An 18,627-nucleotide genomic window follows, 5' to 3' on the forward strand; every position below is an offset into this window, starting at 1 on the left:
CTAAGTAACAGAGTCACCAGTTAGGTTTACACCGAAGCTTACTGGCCATAAATCTATAGTTTAATTATGTAGTATAGCATATAAATATGAAAGAAACTTTTAGAAAAATTAAATACAGAAGGGAAACTGAACGAAGTAACTAACTAGTAAATGTCCATTATTTCAGAAACACACAACTTCTCTTATTCTAATGAAAACAAAATTATAAATACTTAAAATGGTCTAATATTTCTAAAAATGCTGGCAAAAGCTTTTCAAAGCAAATTAATGGTAGTGAAAGCTGAACTATTAAAGTGTTTAGTAGTATGTAAATCATAACTTTAAATACATAAATTATATTCTAACTAAAAGTTACTATTCTTGATGCAGGTTCCAAAAGGACTTGCTATTTCATAATCTCAACAACTGATTTTTAAAATAACAGCATTTGAATATTTTGCAAAGGTCTACTAAAACTTACCAAATTTTGTATTTTACTAAGTAAAAATTTTTTTATACAAAAAGCTTATAACACTTTAATACACCTGAGACATAAGATTTAAAGTGACAAATGACTAGATGGAATAAATATTGATGAAGAATAAAATGATAGATGATGGAGGGAAGGAGATAGAAACATCATTTATTTTCAATTATGGCAGTGTTTCTAATGTATGCTAACTTTTTACAAAATTTTGCCCCTTCTATATGTGGAAGAAAAAGAGGCTCTAAAACAAAGAAATAATCACAAGAGTAATTCAATCTCTTTCAACTTTGATATATTTCAATTTTTGTGATGATTTTTCAAATCTCTAATGATTTTTAAATGTTTACATATAATAGTGGTTAAAACTATTCCTATAATCACTTAAGACTCATGGTGACTTATTTAAACTTGAAAATATTTGGCTATGACTACTAACTTGATTATACTATAGAAATGTTACTGATAAAATCATATTTGAGTTTTATTTACACTATTTTACCTGCATTTATGTCCATTTGTTACCCAACATGGATCTAGCCATCTATTCATCTACTTAGTAATCTAAACATACTCAACATTAGTTATTACACATATGCTGTGTTGATTCACCCCCATCTCATGAACTCAGTCACAATAACAAAAGTTATTCTGGAAAACATTTAAGTGATTAAAATATATATTAATTACCATTATGTTCATATTTCTGTTATTTTGGAAATATATAAGTTTCCTTTAGCATGTGAAGGAGTTATATATTCCAAGATTATATTTCTTACATTACAAAAACTCTTAGATAACAATAATGCCACTTGTGACTACATGGTACTTTTCCTTACCTTCAGCAGAAAGACCTTGAACATTTACTCCTCTGGCTGCTAGAAAACTAAGGCAGACATCAACATTTTCAATCTGCAACATGAAAAGCAGTGAAAAAGGCAATTTAGAAGGTTGTTTTTGAATAAAAACATGAGTTAGAATGAAACCAGAAAGAAAGATAAAGAATGGATACTTTACATTCATTTCATTCTAGAGATCTCTTTACCAGAGTTTAACTAGAATTATTTTGGCTAATTACAGAGTGAATATAAAGGCTTCATTGTCCAGTTTGACAACTACAAACAATTCATAAGGGCTTGGTCAAGAATGGCATTTTGGTAGAGTAGCAACCCACCTACTTAACATAAAGCCATATTTTGTGCTTTAATGAGTGTCAATGAAAAATCTCCAAATGGGATGAGATTGCCATATGTGTCTCAGAATGTTAGGACAGTAGTAACAGAGGTTCAGCCAGTAATACTGTTAAGAATTCCAAAAGAATATTGAAAAATAGACAAGTGGAAAAAGAGTTGTTAAGATGAAAGAAATGAGGCACATTTTCATTCTAAACGACAGAAAATCTTTATTTCAGAACTTGTATTTATATTTCTACAAAATTGAATAATCCTATAGTAAATAAAGGTATTAACTTTTCCACCTTAAAAGGGTGATATCCATACTTGTTTAAAAAATAATTATTGGTACATTAAAATTATTCAAGGTCATGGGATTCATTATGCCATATTTGTATATTCACATAATATATTCTGTTATATTCTCATTCTTCAGTACCATCCCTTTCCCTCTGATAACCATTTAGTGTGAGGGGAAAGGAAAGGAAGAAAAAATGACTGACTTATTTTATAAGTAAGAGGCTGATCTTAATATTGGCCATGGAGTTACACAACTAAAAGACTTTCATAAAAGTACAGAAAGCTAGAAAATTCCATCTCTTTGTGAGCCTTTAAAAAAACTATTCTATAAATCTTGGAATTCTAAAGTAAATAAGAAATTTAAAGTTAATAAATTGGGAAGATATTAACTTCTGTCTTATTAAGCTCTTATCAAAGGCCAAGCATGAAGACATTTAATGTTCTGCCAGTGTCCACTTTAACTTAGAGTCATAGTAAGGTCAAAACATTTCTTTAAAAACTCAAAAGGAAAGATAAATTTATATATTTATACGAAATCCATCCTTATGAAATGAACAAACCATATTCCTTTTTAAGTGTAATTTTGTATAAAATTAACGTAATAGTCAATGAGATATCCTGTGATTGAAAATGGACACAGCCAAGGTATACACATTTCCTTTGAGGTAAAAAAGATTTTTATATTAATTCACTTCATTTTACTGATATCTTTCTACTGCAAAAAATAATAGAGTTGAATGTGCTGGTAATAATACAGCCTAATTAATTTTATCTGCCTATCAGTATCTGAATATCCAGCAAGGCTATAATGTTGAAATACACATCAAATCCTCTTTTTTGTTCTCAGTTCACTTTGCTACTAGAAAATAATTAAATAGGAAATAAAAGGAGGAGCAAAGAGAAGAGGAAATGGATGAAACTGCATGTCCTATATCCATCCAGAGCAGTCTTTTAATTCTTTTCTTCAAGTCCATTTAAATTTTTAAATAACAAGTGTTGATTGTGACTTAATATTGAAAAAAATGGATAAATATTTTTAAATGTTTGAAATAGCAGTCCTGATGTTATTAATTTCATAGCAATTATAAGTCTTTTATAGAAAATAGGAAAAATTCTGACTTAAATATGCCATTTACTGAAAAATATTAACAGGATGTTATCTCCTAAATTTGAATTACTTTTATGGTAGATGAGCAGGTTAGTTGGGTGGGACATTCACAAAATACTAATAAATAGAGTCTTTAAGTTTGTAAGATACATTTTTCAGTCTACTTTTCAGTCAGCATATGAAATAGACTGATATCTAGATTGGGTTTTAAAAACACGTGGCACTACATCAACATGAACCACAATTAGAAAAGAACCCTGGGGCTGGGGCTGGGGCTCAGTGATAGAGTGCTTGCCTGACATGTGTGGTGCACTGGGTCCCATCCTCAGCACCACGCAAAAATAAAATAAAAGTATTGTGTTCATCTACAACTAAAAATATGTATATATATTTTAAAAAAATTTATAGCACACTTTTTTATATCTCTGTATATAAAGTATGTTCACACCAATTCATGTCTTCATACATGTACTTTGGATAATGATGTCCACCACATTCCACCATCATTTCTAACTCCCTGCCCCCTCTCTTCCCCTCCCACCCCTCTCCCTTATCTAGAGTTCATCTATTCCTCCCATGCTCCCTCTCCCTACCCCATTATGAATCAGTCACCTTATATCAGAGAAAACATATAAAACCCAAATAGAGAAAAGTAAAAAGCAGTCCTAATTCTTTTCAAGTCTATTTCTCAGGAGCATTCACCTTTTTTCCTCTATGTCATTCATTATGAGCACCAGCAACCTAAAATAGTTCTATCAGGTCTCCATTATGACTATGGTAGCTAAGTAATAGCAAGAGAATAAATATTTTAATATTTTTTTCTAATATATCAACTAAAGGCTAATTTATTTAAAACTCATTTACTTATTCAATAATATTGTCCCAGGCCAAAATGAATTTTCTGATAATACAGTAGTATAATAAACATAACTTTAAAATCTTTTCCCTGATTAATTTCAGTCCTATAAATTCAATCACACTTGATAGTATTATGCTACATTTTTACACAATCAAAATATATTACAGTATAAAGAAATGGCTTTGAGAAATCTTATTAAATTCCATTTATGTAGTCAGTTTCCTCACCATAAGCATACTTGAAAATAATTTGAGTGGAATTTTTAACTATATGATATCATGCTTCAGTTACTTATTATTTTTACTTTAATAAATTCTAGAGATGATCTTTTTATTCCTGCTGTTTTTAAATACATCATCCTTAAATATATTCCAGTTAAGTAGACCTACTATAAATATTGTTTTGATTACTTTTTTCCATATGAACTCACAAATGTTCTTTGAACTAAAAACCTCTTAACTTTTTGGGAAACTTACAAAGTGATATTTTCTACTACATTATATTAGCTTCTGCTAAATCTATTTAAGTGTTGATTAAGAACTGCTAGATGGACTTCAGGTCCATTAATGGATGGTAAGTCACAATTTGAAAAACATTTCCCTAAAGAAAACCAGAGAATTGCCATGGCTATGTTGCCTCTTTTTATGTGGGGAGATTATATTCAGTAGCTAATAACTAGCAAATCATGCTCAGAGCAAAGTCTCTCCAAAATTTAATTAAATTAGATACTTAATGAACAATATTTAAAATACGGGCTATATAATTATGGTTAACTTTTACATGTCCCCATATCTAGTACCTGAACAAGACATTTACTACTTCGTTCAGCCCCCTTTAATTTGTCTAGATACACAAATAAAGGAAAGAATTGAGTTCTAATGTAATTGAGTCCTTAATAAGCAACCAATTATTTGTCCAAATTTAAACTATTTCAAAATAACTAGGTTATTTGACAAAGTTATTCTTTTCTTGATCTCTTCCTCACTCCCCCTATTTAGTTTGTGAGCATGTAGAGTTGTATGCCAAGCTCTTATAGGTATGCTTACTTATTTGTTCAGGTAGTTTTGATTTTATGAAGATGTAAGCTTGAGACCTTCAGTCTCTGGAAAATGGGAACCATGTTTTATTGATCCAGATTCTATAATATAACATGAATTTGATATGTATTCAAAAACAATTTCTGATCTTTGGCTGTTGTAAGTCAGGGAAGAAAATATGTTTATTCTGGAAAAGAAAAGATGATAATGACAGTAGAAAGCCAAAACTCACTGATAACAGGCAAACAGCTGAGAAATGGAAATGTCAAAGGATTAATCAAATTTGGGTGAGCTAACAAAACATGTAGACATACCAATATTCCACAAATACTGAAACTATGTATGAAAGGAACTTGCTCCTAATATATTTTGAGCTTAAAAAAGTAATTTCAAAGAATTCACATAACAGCAGAGCCTATGGAAGTCTCACAAGACCCTTTCAATATATAATTTTTTTTCAATAAAAAAATAATGAGATGGCATGCAGATAATAAATGTCATTACTTAGAAGATTCAGTGAAATTGTACATGGAAAGCATACAGCATGATACACTGCATATAGAACAAAATGACTCAAGAAAAAAGAAATGAATTATGATTATGTAAGTCATTAATACTAATAGTTAGTGGCTATGTATGAAAGCCCACCTCTTTTGCTTTAGGCCTTATGTCAACCTGCCTAAGAACTGTGCATGTTGCATTAACCCTGCTAACCCATTTTTTTAATCCAGAGATTCTTAATCTTTGTTGTACATAAGAATAAATAGCATGACTTTAAAATCCACAGATGCCCAATTTATATTCCTATCAGTTAAAACAAAATGCCAATATATAGGAGCCAGTTTCACTTCCTGGGTGATTTCAACTCCCAACAAATCTTGGAAACTACAGCATCAATCTATGCTCTTCAAAATAACTGTATATATTTTCAGTGTACTCCCATGTTGATGCAGGAATCCCACTGCTAAGACCTAGCAATACATTGTCTTTGGTTATTTTGTCATGGTATAAAATAAGTTATGCATTTTATACTTTATTCTCATGATATTAAATATAGATAAGCAAACATATATGTGTGTATATATTTATATATAAAAGGATATACATACGTATATACATACAAAGAGAGATATTTATGTAATTTTTAAAAGTGTACAGCAGTAGTACAAAGAAATTTATTCTGAGTTCTGTAGGCACCACATTCTTCATTTGGCTCAGTTAATAGTCATACTGTAGCTTATGAACAGTCACTTCAAAACTCTTGCTTGTCTACTGTTAAGTTAAGCACAATTTTTTGAGTCCTGTCTTCTATTTGTGACTTTCCTTTTTTTTTCTTTTTCTTTTTTGGAATGGAACACCTACTTTCCCTCTCTGTTTCATGTTAAATTTAATTATAATTAGGTAACTATGAAAACACTGATATAATGAAAACAGAATAAAACATCACTAGTTCTAGATTCAGTCAGTATTTTCAGGAGTATCAAAATATATTGCCCTTTAAGGCTTTTGGAGTTTATTCAAATAGTTATTGTTATTGTGAAACCTTAAACAAAAGTAGAGCTTTATTAAAGTAAATGTGAAAATGGACTACTGTCTAGATTTTTTTTTTTTTTGGTTGAAGAAATTAAACAGAGTCAACAGAAGTTGGTACATACTTTTAGATCTGAATAGTTACTATTTGTATAATTAATGTCAGCATGTTGGAGTCCCTTCACTTAATTTTATGTTCTAATCAAACCACTTATTTATTTACTGAACATTTATTACACTTACATTATGCTCAAAGTAGAGCCACTATCCTTAAATATTCTAGAGAGCATTGACTTATTTCCAATAGTTTCGATTACTCCCATGAAAAATGGGAGCCCATTTTTCAAATCAGAAATTTTGCTTATTGTCTGATATCATAATTGTACATTACCATGATTTTTATGAACATAATAAATAAAAGCATTTTTAATTGCTTGATCACAAATGGATTTCAAGTTGAGATAAAGAAGGTCTCACATTTTCTTTCTTCATTTATGAAAACTTAAGACAGTATCAATATATTTATACCTTCGTTTTTTTAAACCTGAGGGTTAACATGTATACTTGACATAAACACAGAATATATTTTATAAGTATTTGTATTTATTCATTTCAGTGTTAAGTAAGCTATTCCTAAATAAGAACAATTCTATTAACATCAACCTTAGATTTTGTGATTAAGTCTAAACTATGGCAGAACACTTAATATTGAATGACTAATTCATTCAACAAATATTGATTGTTGATTATAGGCAGAGTTCTGCTGGCTGGTGAAGGGATATAAAAATGAATTACAAGGTCTCAGTCATTGTGAGTTTATAAAGCAGCTGAAGATACAAAAGAGATTTATAACTCACCATAGCACCAAGCATCATATGATAAATTTCAATGAAGAATTATAAACAACATTGTATGGCATTTAAGAGAATGAAGTTATCTATTTTCATTATAGATCTGGAGAAAGCTTCACAGACATGTCATTTAGACTTGACAGATAAGTCAGATTTGGATAATGTTAGACATCCATGAGAGGGAGGAGCAAGGTCCCCGCCAACCAGAGAAACCATAAGAAAAAATAATTGCAGAGATGCTGGAGAATAAATCATGGCAACCCTCGCTTTTTGCAGTTTGCTTACAGAGGTGACTTTGACTTGGAATTTTAAAGGCTGTGCTGCTCCTTAGACTCAAAAAGTGCTTCCATACAAAAGGTTAAGTAATCATAAACCAAGCTGCAATATCACACCTTGAAGACTCATTTCTCTACAGGAGAAATGCATGCTAATTAGGATTTCTTTGAAGTCCTGGAGAGAGCTGTCCTGAATCATACAGACGCTGTCTAGAAGATCAAAAACCTATTGTAACCTCAGCTGTCTCTGGAAGGTGAATTCCTTTGTGACTTGTGCTATTTTTTAATTATGTTTACTTCTTATTTTTCATGATAAATTTGTAATAAATCCAATTTAATGTGATGAATGTTGTGATCAGAGAAACACAGATTCTTAGAGAAGAATGAGGGAGAGCCTACTCCTGGTCAGAGGCCAAGAAGGCTAGCAAAGAAGAGTAACTTAGACTCATATAAAATCGCTGTAAATATCTCTTCCTCTAACCTGGACTTATCTACACCAATTCAAATGAAAAAAGTGTTGATCTAATAACTGAATCATCCTGCAGGAGGACACACAGAGCCCATGATCTTAACACGCAGGTTTTGCTGATAAAAGGGAAGCCCAACTTATACATTTAGGAAGGGCTCACCAAAAAGAGGTGCTATGAGGTGAACCCAGGAAGGAGCTAAATGTGAACAAGCCTCGACAACTTACCCAGTATTTTTCCCCCCAGGACTATAGTTGGATAGTTGGGATGTGGGTTGTTCCTGAAGAGTTTATTTGTAAGAACCATTAGATTCCTAGCAATGCTTTTGTTGGCAGAGAGTACTGAACCTTTAAGAAGTGGAACATAGTGAGTGGTCTTCAGATCAATTGGAGACATGCCCTCAGAGGAACTGTGGGACCCAAGTTGCACTCAAACTTCTGTCTAGCGATCATTTGCTCCCACATAAGCTCCCACCATGATGGCATTCTCCATTAGGCCATCACCTAAGGTCAAATCATTGGGGCCAATGGATCTTTAATTTTCAGCCTCCAATATTATGAGCTAAATGAATCTTTTCTTTATAATGAGATTAGCCTCAGATATTTAAGTAGAGTAATGCAAGATGGACTAACACAGTCTGCCATCTCATGAATTATACCTTGCTGCATCAAAGCCACATAAATGCTTACTCTGTAGAGTGACATTTGTATATCAAGGCTTTACAAACTATTGCATCAGGGAAATTTTTACAATGGGCACATCCTAGTGTACATGTGATACCTTCAAAGGGAGTTAAATAAAAATTAACTGAATATGAAAAGTACCCAAAATGAGAATGAGTTATGTTCTATCAGGTTTGACTATCACAGCCAGATGTATCTGTAAGTCACTGACTGGTTCCCTCCTGCTGAGACTACTGAGGTTAGTTAGCTAAAGCACAACTTGGCTTAGCCCAGGAAAGGTCTGAAAATAGAAGGAAAAAGAAAATAATAAATAAGGGGTACACAAAGAAGCTACAGCATAGTGAATTCGAGGTCTTTGTGCATAGGAATTTTCAAAGATGTACCAAAGATATACATTAGTCATGCCTCGTTTACATTATAATGTCATAAGGGTCTACGTTTATACTTGAAACTGAATTAAATTATACATGTTTGAGAACTTGAAGATCTTTTTATTGACTTCATTGTTCTGTAGAATTCCCTTAAATAATTTGTGCTTCTTACTTATGTTCTGATAACCCTATTATAAAAACACAGCCCCTGAAATGTGAGTGAATTGCTTTTAAGTAATGGTTTCAGTATTAACTCTAGATTTCCCTGGTGTGAAAGGTTTAGCCTTAAAACATGGTTCTTAATGAATTCAAGGAATCATAGTAAAAATAAACTTGGAAAGTTACACACATCAAGACACATGCCAATAAATTTTCAATGTTTTTGCAAAAAAAAATGCTTAAGAGAATGACTTATGCTCATATTTATTTCAGGAAAAAGAGTTGAAGGAATTATGAAGACTTCAAATGTTTTCTGTTACATAGTGTCTCTTAAGGAGGAAATTCTAAGTAATCAAAGATATTGGTTGTCCCTGAAAGCCCAATGAGCAGAGAATGTCTCCACAACATGTCTTCTGACATCTGCTGAACAGAACTTTAAGGGTCTCCTGCCCCTGGAGTGGGGGGTGTGGAACTCAGTAACACTCAACCACTGGACTACATCTCCAGCCCTATTTTGTATTTTTATTTAGAGACAGGGTCTCACTAAGTTGCTTAGTGTCTCCCTTTTGCTGAGGCTGATTGTGAACTCAAGTTCTTCCTGCCTCAGCCTCCCAAGCTACTGGGATTACAGGTGCGTGCCAGCATACCTGGCCAGCTTCCACAACTTCAAATACTGTATAGATGATTCATTTTAACAATCCTTGGATAAATAAATTAAAAGTTAACTTTATCATCCAAATTTCTAATCCACTTATCTTTAGTGGAACTAAAGACTTCTTTAAGTCTTTGGCCAGTTGCCATTCCCAGCCCCTACACTTTAGATACAAACCTGTTGAATTTAATATGAGCAGTTGCAAATAACTTTAACAAACATTTTGAAGTGATTGTTTCCTTCAGTGTATGTCACAGGCAAAAATATTTCATTAACTAAGAAAAATGATAATTTGAAAAGGTCATGTGCAGAGTTTAACATGATAGAAATAAAGCAATGGGATACTTTATTCTTGAATTATTTAAGATGAGAGAAGAAGGAACATGAAGGTTTCAGGACCTTCTAAAATTGAGCGTGGCTCTATCCTTCTTCATCCTGTCCCCATTCAAGTCCTAAAATAAATAGTTGCTTCATCCAAGAAACTCCTGCCAGATTAATATGGAAGCATTAGAAAAGCTATTGTTTAATCAAAATGATTTTTTTTAAAGGTCACATGTCAACACCAATGAAATGATACTTTCCCCTTGGGCTTTCATTTATTGATAAATTCAAACAAAAAGAGAATAATGCTGATGCTTTTTTATAATTTTTTGTTACCATTTGCTGGAAACACTATTAAGACCCTGCTAGGAAGAATTATAGAAAGGATAATTAATTTAATAAATGTTTTCTCTTTCATTCCATCTCAGAACAGAATATCAAGCCAAAACAAACACTGTCAAATTATTTCACAGATTCTGCAAGCTGGCCACAATAGATTGCACATCAGCCACAGATGATCCTCTAACTTTCTCTCCTTATTCCCCTAAACTCTTCAGGCATTACAAAACTTGGAACAAGTTCATATTGTTGACCAGCAGACATTATTCAAGGAATTCAAGAGACCTTATTATCTTCCTTATTAAACTTTAGATAAGTAAAATGTCACACAAAATTTTACATTGGACAAAATGCTTTTTGGAGACAACAGATAAACTTCTCTTTTGTATACATTAAAGTGTTTTTAAAACATTATTTAATGATTCAAAAAAGAAAATTTGACAGCTGTTAAGATTATTCAGTTCCTTTCCAAATACCTAAGACCAGAAACACAATTCATTTTAATGGTTGTACAGCATCTGTAGAAATCTCAGAAGAGCTATATTTGCCTGTTATTTAAAATAATTATCACAATAATATGAATTGGAAAAATTAGAAAACAGGTCTCCTTTCATCGTTGGCAGAAAAGTTTCATTTTTGTGTGTGGAATTCCTTCTTTACATTAGATAGTATTTGTTTTAAAGGAACATTTAAACCCAACATGTATTGGTTGACAAAAATGATTATCTTCCACCTAATATTCTCATAGATATTAAGTAGGGAGACAAGATTTCTAAGGGCTCAAAATAAATTTTATAATTACGAAGTCCAAATGTAGTATATGATAAAATATAGAATATTAAACAACTTATAGGAAAATTATTTAGGATTTTAGGAAGTTTCTAACAGCCCCCTCTAAGAGTTCTGTTTTCTCCATAATCTATCCCTTCCAAACTTCAACAGCGTAAAATCTAATTGGCTGCTATGGATACCCACTGCAGAGGGTAACAGCAACTCAAATTTATGCATCTATTGCTTACGTAGCAGGGGATTCAGCAGGTCATATTTCATTTATTATTTCACTGTCTCTGGTTCATTTTTTTTTCCACAATACAACATGAAACTCCACTTGCAACGTTGAAGCATTTCTTAAATAATGTGCTCTTAAGGGAGACATACAGGCTGGTTTTATTAGTTCACTATTCCAGATCACTTAGCATTTGACCAGAATGTAAATGTCATTAACTTATCACATTTAGTATTTACTTCTCTCATCATGACAGATGCCATATGATGATAAAAACACCTGACAAAAAGTCGCAATGCTGCTGAACAGGTTTGGTTAAGAGTTTCCTGTAGACAGATACATTACAATCATCTGCATAAACAGAAGAAGAAAAGAAAGAAGAAGATGTAGAGTTCCTCTTTGTAAGCTGGGAAAGGTTGTCATCACTTTTGACCTATAAATAACACAGGGCTCTATGGTTTTGCAATCACTTGCTAATTTTATCTCTACATTGGAAATGACCGAGGTCATAGCTTCAAGCTCAATTCCTTACTGTAGCACATGAATGCTCAGAACAAATGTCTCCATGATAAAGAAGGAAATTAATGGGATTTTTCCAATGTTATGCCTTTAAATGACTCTCTTGTATCTCTTCACAGAGAAGCATAAATCAAATAAATATTGTGGAGTATCGCCAAATAATTCAGACTAAAATAATCAAGTTTTCCCACTCTTTGAAGGACAGTTTTGAACTTCATGTCCTGTATTTCCCTTTTATTGGCCAATTAAAGCAGCTTGACTAAGAATTACTGAAATGTTAAGTTCATTGCTATTCAAATCGTATGAGACACTGCCAGCAACCCTCCCCATTTGGTTTTAAAACCATATGGAGCTCTATTTAAAATTTTAAACCTGACTTTAGGCATTCACATCTGCATCTAATATATTGACAGTAAAAACTAACTTTACTCTACTTGAATGTCAAGTGCAGAATTGGGAATGTTGTATTTTAGTCAAATAAAATAATGCCAATTTATTCCAACCCCAAAGTAATAATGCTTTATTGAATAATGACAATTTGTACCCTAAACCAAGAAGCACATAAAAAAAATATTGTCTTGCAACTAGAAAAATAAATCTAAGCACTTTTTGTTGTTGTTTGGATATTCACTATTTTTTTTTTTTACATAGTACTACTTTAGAAATACCTTGGTGTAAAAATGATATGACAGTCATTATTATAAGTCTCAGCAACAATTAAATAGGAGTTCTCTAATTCCTAAATAATGTACACAATAAAATTTTTGGACAAAATACATATTGTATATATATGCATATATTTGTATATTTATATGCATAGTTTATATTTTATAATGTTATATGTATATATATTACATGTTACATAAAATATAAATGTATATATATAAATAAAATTAAATATATATAATATATATATATATATATATATATTATATATATATGAGAGAGAGAGAGAGAGAAAATAAAGAAAGCCCACATGTACTCTAGATCCCAAAGCCTCAGCTTCACTTTCTTTCCTGGAGACAATCATTATTACCATTTTCTTATGCATGCTTCTATAGAGGGCTTATACATAAATAAGAAAATATGTACTAATACATACAAATTTATGTTTTATGTGTTTGATTTTAAAAAAACAGAAGCATATTATCCCCATTTTTTTTTCACTTGGCTTTTTCCACTTAAAATATCTTGAGGCTAATTCATTATGAATGCATGTATATCTACCACATGTTTCTTAATATACAGAGGAATATTTACAATGTGCTTTAAAACTTACTAGCAAAAGTCAATTCAGTTTATGATGAAATAAAATTAAATGCAAAAGAATAATGAAAATCGTGACAATGTGCAGGAGAGAGAAAAAAGAAATATGAGAACCATGAGGCATGTCAGGGTCCAATTTATGGCAAAGTTACCATTTTAAGTATTTTTCTTAAAAAGCAAAAAGACATAACAAGAAAGTTATCAATTTAGTCTTTGCATCACCCAAAACTGTTCTTCCAAGAGAGCAGCATCTGATTTTCCGTAAGCATCAAAGATTACTTTATCTGTCATGAAAGCCTATCCCTAGGAGTCAAAGCCATAGCCCAGATGACTATATATTTCTCTCAAACAAAGCTGAAAAATTTTAAGGTAGGATTTATAGTTTGATCATTCCTGAGACCTATTTGCATTAATAGTTGCTAGTACTTTACAATGTATTTTCTAAGGTGACAATTTGGGAACATAACTGAATCCTAAAGAAAGTTAACAGTGAATACAACAAAATACACTAAAAATTGCATGAATTAAAGAAAATCACAGTTGAATAGAAATTTTATTTTCCTTTCTCAAATAGATTGAAGAAATATCTCAACTGGTTTTGAACTGACTTTCATTCTCATTCTTCAGGAAGGTAACAGAAGCTCTGGTATTACGAATGACATATTCTTATTAATTTAAAAAAAGAACGAGGATCTGTGCTTTCTATAGCTATAGTAAAAAGAAATTAGAATAAATACCTGCCAACTTGTAATGTCAGTCAGTCAAGAGGAAAGATTTATGAGCTTAAGTTGGGGTAAAGAACCTCACATCTTCCAAGTAGGAAACCACAGCTGAACTATCCCGAGGAGCTTCACTGCTGAGCAGTGCACACTCAGTTGTATACTTCGTGAGATTTTTGTTAGATTTCTTTGGGACTGGGTTTTGGGGACTGGGTTTTACAACAGCTATTGTTCTATGGATAGGCATGCTATGTAGCAAGAACTTTCTGTTTGACTCTTTTTCCTGGGATTTATATGAGCAAACTTTTGATTTGTGAGCCTTTGCTTTCCCTGAAGAAAAGTGGTCAGACTGAAATGAAAGTGGAGAGTCTCCCCTCATTCTGGGAGTCAAATTCCCACAGTGTGAAAAACCACAATGAGATAGTGTAATAAAATATGGCCATGAGTTTCCATCTGTGTTCAACAGAGCTGTTTTCTCACCGATTCTTCTGGTAAATCTCTATTAAAATGGTGTATGTAAACAGTTGGAGTCTTCTAACTTTAACATATTGGCTACATGCATTACATATTGAGAACCTGAGATATGGGTGAACCTTGAAAATCATAATTAACAACACAGGTCTCAACAAACATTTCCTGGAACATATGTATTTTGAGTCAAATTCTTCTCATCCACATGGAATCCTATCCCCCCTAAGCCCCCCGTCTCCCATTTTCCTTTTCTTTTCATGTTGTCCACCTCCCATGAATAGTGAATTTTTCAAGTCATACTCCAGAGCTTAAAATACAGCAATGTATTTTACAATGTGGATGATGGATAACTTTTTGAAATATTATAAGTGATTGTGTTTTATTTCAGAAGCCACTGCCAAAAGTAAAATCACAGACCAGATTCCTAACTCCCTTGGAACTCTCCTATAGAAGTGACCCCTTGAAATTCCTAAGGCCGCGAAATAAATATGGATTATATTTTGTCTCAAATGCAAAAAGTATTTTTTTACTTTTGGCAAAGTGCAGGGAGGTAGCATTTGCCTAAAGGTAAAGTCTTTTCCAAAGAAAAGTCTAATTTAGGTTTCTCCCATCCTCAACAAAGTTGCTTCCTAGCACCATCAGCAGGAGATTCAAGTTTAAGAGGAGATATATTATACAAACTATTTAGTTACACTTTCTTATATTATCTGAGGAGGAGTGAGTCTTAAATCCCTGTAGGCAAAACATAAATTATAACACATTTGGCTGAATTTACTACACAGCAGCAGACTTACGATTACTTAGAGGAGGAGCCAGATCATACATCACCCTAAACCAAGAAAACTCAATTAACATCTATGTACCCACTATAGGTGTAGACTATGGACACTGCTACTGAACCTAGTCATCTCACTAGTTGCATCCTGAGAAGGAAAGCAAAGAATACCAAGACACTTCAGCTGTGGGTGCATGACTCAAACAATATCCTTACTGATTCTCCAACAAGGCTACGGCTGACTTTCTCTTAGGCTATGAACATAGAATTTCATAGTAAAGTCATAGCCGTTTTTCCAAGCAGGATTTTTTACAGTAACATAAGTAATTGTTAACAAATGGAATCTGGCATAGGATTTTATATATTTTTTTAAAAATGGGAATAGATAATTTTATATGCACTTTTTAAAATGACAGGACCATTTGAGATAAGTCCATTTGAGATAAGCTAAGTTTTAATTTTGCCCATGTATAAAAAGGAGATACTTGTATTAGTAGATCCTCCATTGCCCTTCCATTCTCAATACTCTGTATTTTATGAGATAGGTTTGGAGACACAAATGTCGATCACTATATTGAGGTAGTTTTGCTCAAGATGGACTTAGTATACACTATACTAATGCCAAAATTATGATAGTGTAGACCTTAGTTCACAGAAATAGCAGAGCTGATATTTATAGGCAAGAAATCATGAATATGACTTAGTATAACTCTTTCTGAAGCACAGGCATGACGTAAATCATGAGTCAAAGGAATAAAATTATTTAAAAAATCACTGCTCTTTTTTATTCAACGACTACGTCTAAATACCTGTCATATGCAAGAAATTATGTTAGGGAATCTCAGGAGACAGAAACATGAATTAAGTCAGCTTCTCATTAAAGGGAAAGTTTATGTGAGAAATTTCATTTCTATAATGTTGGCTGAACTTTGAATGATTGCCAGTGCTACGGCTGTGCTTGGTGAAACTATTCTGGCAACAGTCTCTAGGAATGACGAGCCACCCAAATCAAGGACAGCATATTATATAGCCTTCCCTGAGAGATTCAAAGCTTGTGATCTACAAACCTTGATTAACAGGACAAACATAGCACAATAAATCTTTTCAAGTATATATCAAACTCAGTAGAATCACACTGAGGAATCTGATTCTTTTTTCTTTATTAAGGCACTTTTTCTCCTTTTACCTAGTTCTACCCTCTAAAATAAAGAACAAGGGGATTTAAATTATTTAGTGCTCTAAAACATACACAAACGTAATATACACTTTGCTTGATAGACAATAAGGTAGGTACCTCTTTATCCCTTATGTCACTGACAGAATAAATAGTTCCAAATGTTTAGGAAGTTATGAAGTTATTTGATGTATGAAAAATGGTACAAGCTCATTATTCAATATTTGTAGTGCAAGACAAGGTTCTGCGATGGCTCCAACATGACTATATCCAGCAGGGAAGAGGTTTTGATTTATTTGGACTAAAATACTTTGAGTATAGTAGAAGGAGACTAAGAACTTCTCCCTGGTATTTCCCATTCAGCAATTTGGGTCAGATTTGCAAAGTTACTCCATACGCTGGATCTTGCTTAACAGCTAGTAGCAAAAAGCACCTCCTTTCTTCAGAAAAGGAAAGTTACTCCATACGCTGGCCTTGCTTAACAGCTAGTAGCAAAAAGCACCTCCTTTCTTCAGAACAGTCCTGTTATTTTAACATGGCTGTTTCTATTTATAGAGTTACACAATCCATTTGGTTCCTTCTTCCTCCCCATCTGAGACAGAGTTTACAAAAAGAAACCACAGTCATTACATAAAAGCCTTGCCAGGAAATCCAAGTGTTGTTTTCTGGAGGAAAATAAAGTACCCGCACCTTGACTTACTTCTCACTCATCCTAAATCACATCTGCTCTTTGCAACACTTTCGTTTGGCTGAAGAAATTGGTCTGAAGTTTTTACTATGATCAGTAGAAGGCCATCTTTGCTCTTTTGACTATTCATATTGTGGTTTTATAGATGTCCTGTAAATGAAAGCCTGGTGCACAACAGGAAGCCCATACTGCCAAGTCCTTTGGGGACCAGTAACACATACCTAAGAGGACCCAAGTGGCAAGACATTAGAACAAGTGGTTACAGAGTGCCATTTGAAAATAAGGAAGAAAAAGGCCAGAGCCTCACTCTGTTCTAAATGGAGTGGCAGCTGCACCAGCTGGATCTATTCAAATTAATACTGTGACAGTTTGGCATATCAGGGTACTGTTCCCTAAAAAACTAAAACAAACTGCACATGAAGCAAATGAATTCATGGATAAGACTTCTAAAAATGTCTTATGAGTCCTTACAATATTAAACTTAACCAAAATTGAATTAGCATAAGGCTGCAGAAGAGACAGGAAAATATCATTGTCTGATCCCCATACTTTGTGCAGCAGATCTGCTTATGCAGAACAAATGAGAAAGTATCAGGAAGAAAGAACTACAGGTAAAGCCAGTACCTGAGCTACTCTCTGATCATGCTCCCTACACAACTTTCCTGTTAAATTCTCTGCTGTTACCTTTCAGTTGTAATTTCTTTGATTCTCTCAGCTTGATACACATAGAACATACATAAAGGCCAAAGAAAACGTGTTTAGTGCCTGAAGAAATTCATTTTTTGCTTGGGATAACTGGACAAAATGTGATGTAATTCCTCTCCTGAAGGTAAAATATGTTGTGATCTTGAAGGCAATTTTTCTTTATATAATCAAAATGGTAAAGGACAATAGATGACCTTACAAAACATAGTTCTAGAATCTAAGATTCTCTCCCATACAAATTCCTCTGGTAATTTGGGTTGTGGACAAATGTTTCTTCCTTTTTGTACGCCCCAAACATTCTGTCAATGGTCTATTGTTAAAGCCTGGACTTCTTCTCAGACCACATCCTGTCTGTCTTATGAGAAGCAGCATGCTTTTGAAATAAAATGAAAGTCCTGACCTCCATGTGCAAGCTTTGAAGGTACAGAGAAAACAAATTCACTACAGGACCCCAAGATACCATGATATTGAACTCAAGGCCCATAAGACATGTTGGAAATTGATGAACTGAGGAAACTAATATATTCATTTTATTGGCAATTCTATTCCTTTTTCACAAAAGGAAATGGGATAGTCATAGCTAGTTAAAATGGCACAGATATAGAAAGAGGAATATATATATATTTCAAATATATATATATATTTGAAACTCATTTATATAAGTCATTCTTTCACTAACTACAATTTCTACAAAAAATTTGAAAAAATACTATCAAT

At 32.7% G+C, this 18,627-nt stretch overlaps 1 protein-coding gene across 1 annotated transcript in view; it reads right to left on the reverse strand.

Moving 5' to 3' along the window:
• LOC143389179 (neuron navigator 3-like) overlaps positions 1-18,627 on the reverse strand; it is a 133,382-nt gene that overhangs the window by 101,069 nt on the left and 13,686 nt on the right. Inside the window, 1 exon segment of the mRNA XM_076842411.1 lies at positions 1,303-1,375. Within this exon segment, the coding sequence (XP_076698526.1) occupies positions 1,303-1,375 (73 nt within the window).

The sequence above is a fragment of the Callospermophilus lateralis genome, unplaced genomic scaffold (assembly GCF_048772815.1).
Source record: "Callospermophilus lateralis isolate mCalLat2 unplaced genomic scaffold, mCalLat2.hap1 Scaffold_44, whole genome shotgun sequence".
Lineage (NCBI taxonomy): Eukaryota > Metazoa > Chordata > Mammalia > Rodentia > Sciuridae > Callospermophilus > Callospermophilus lateralis.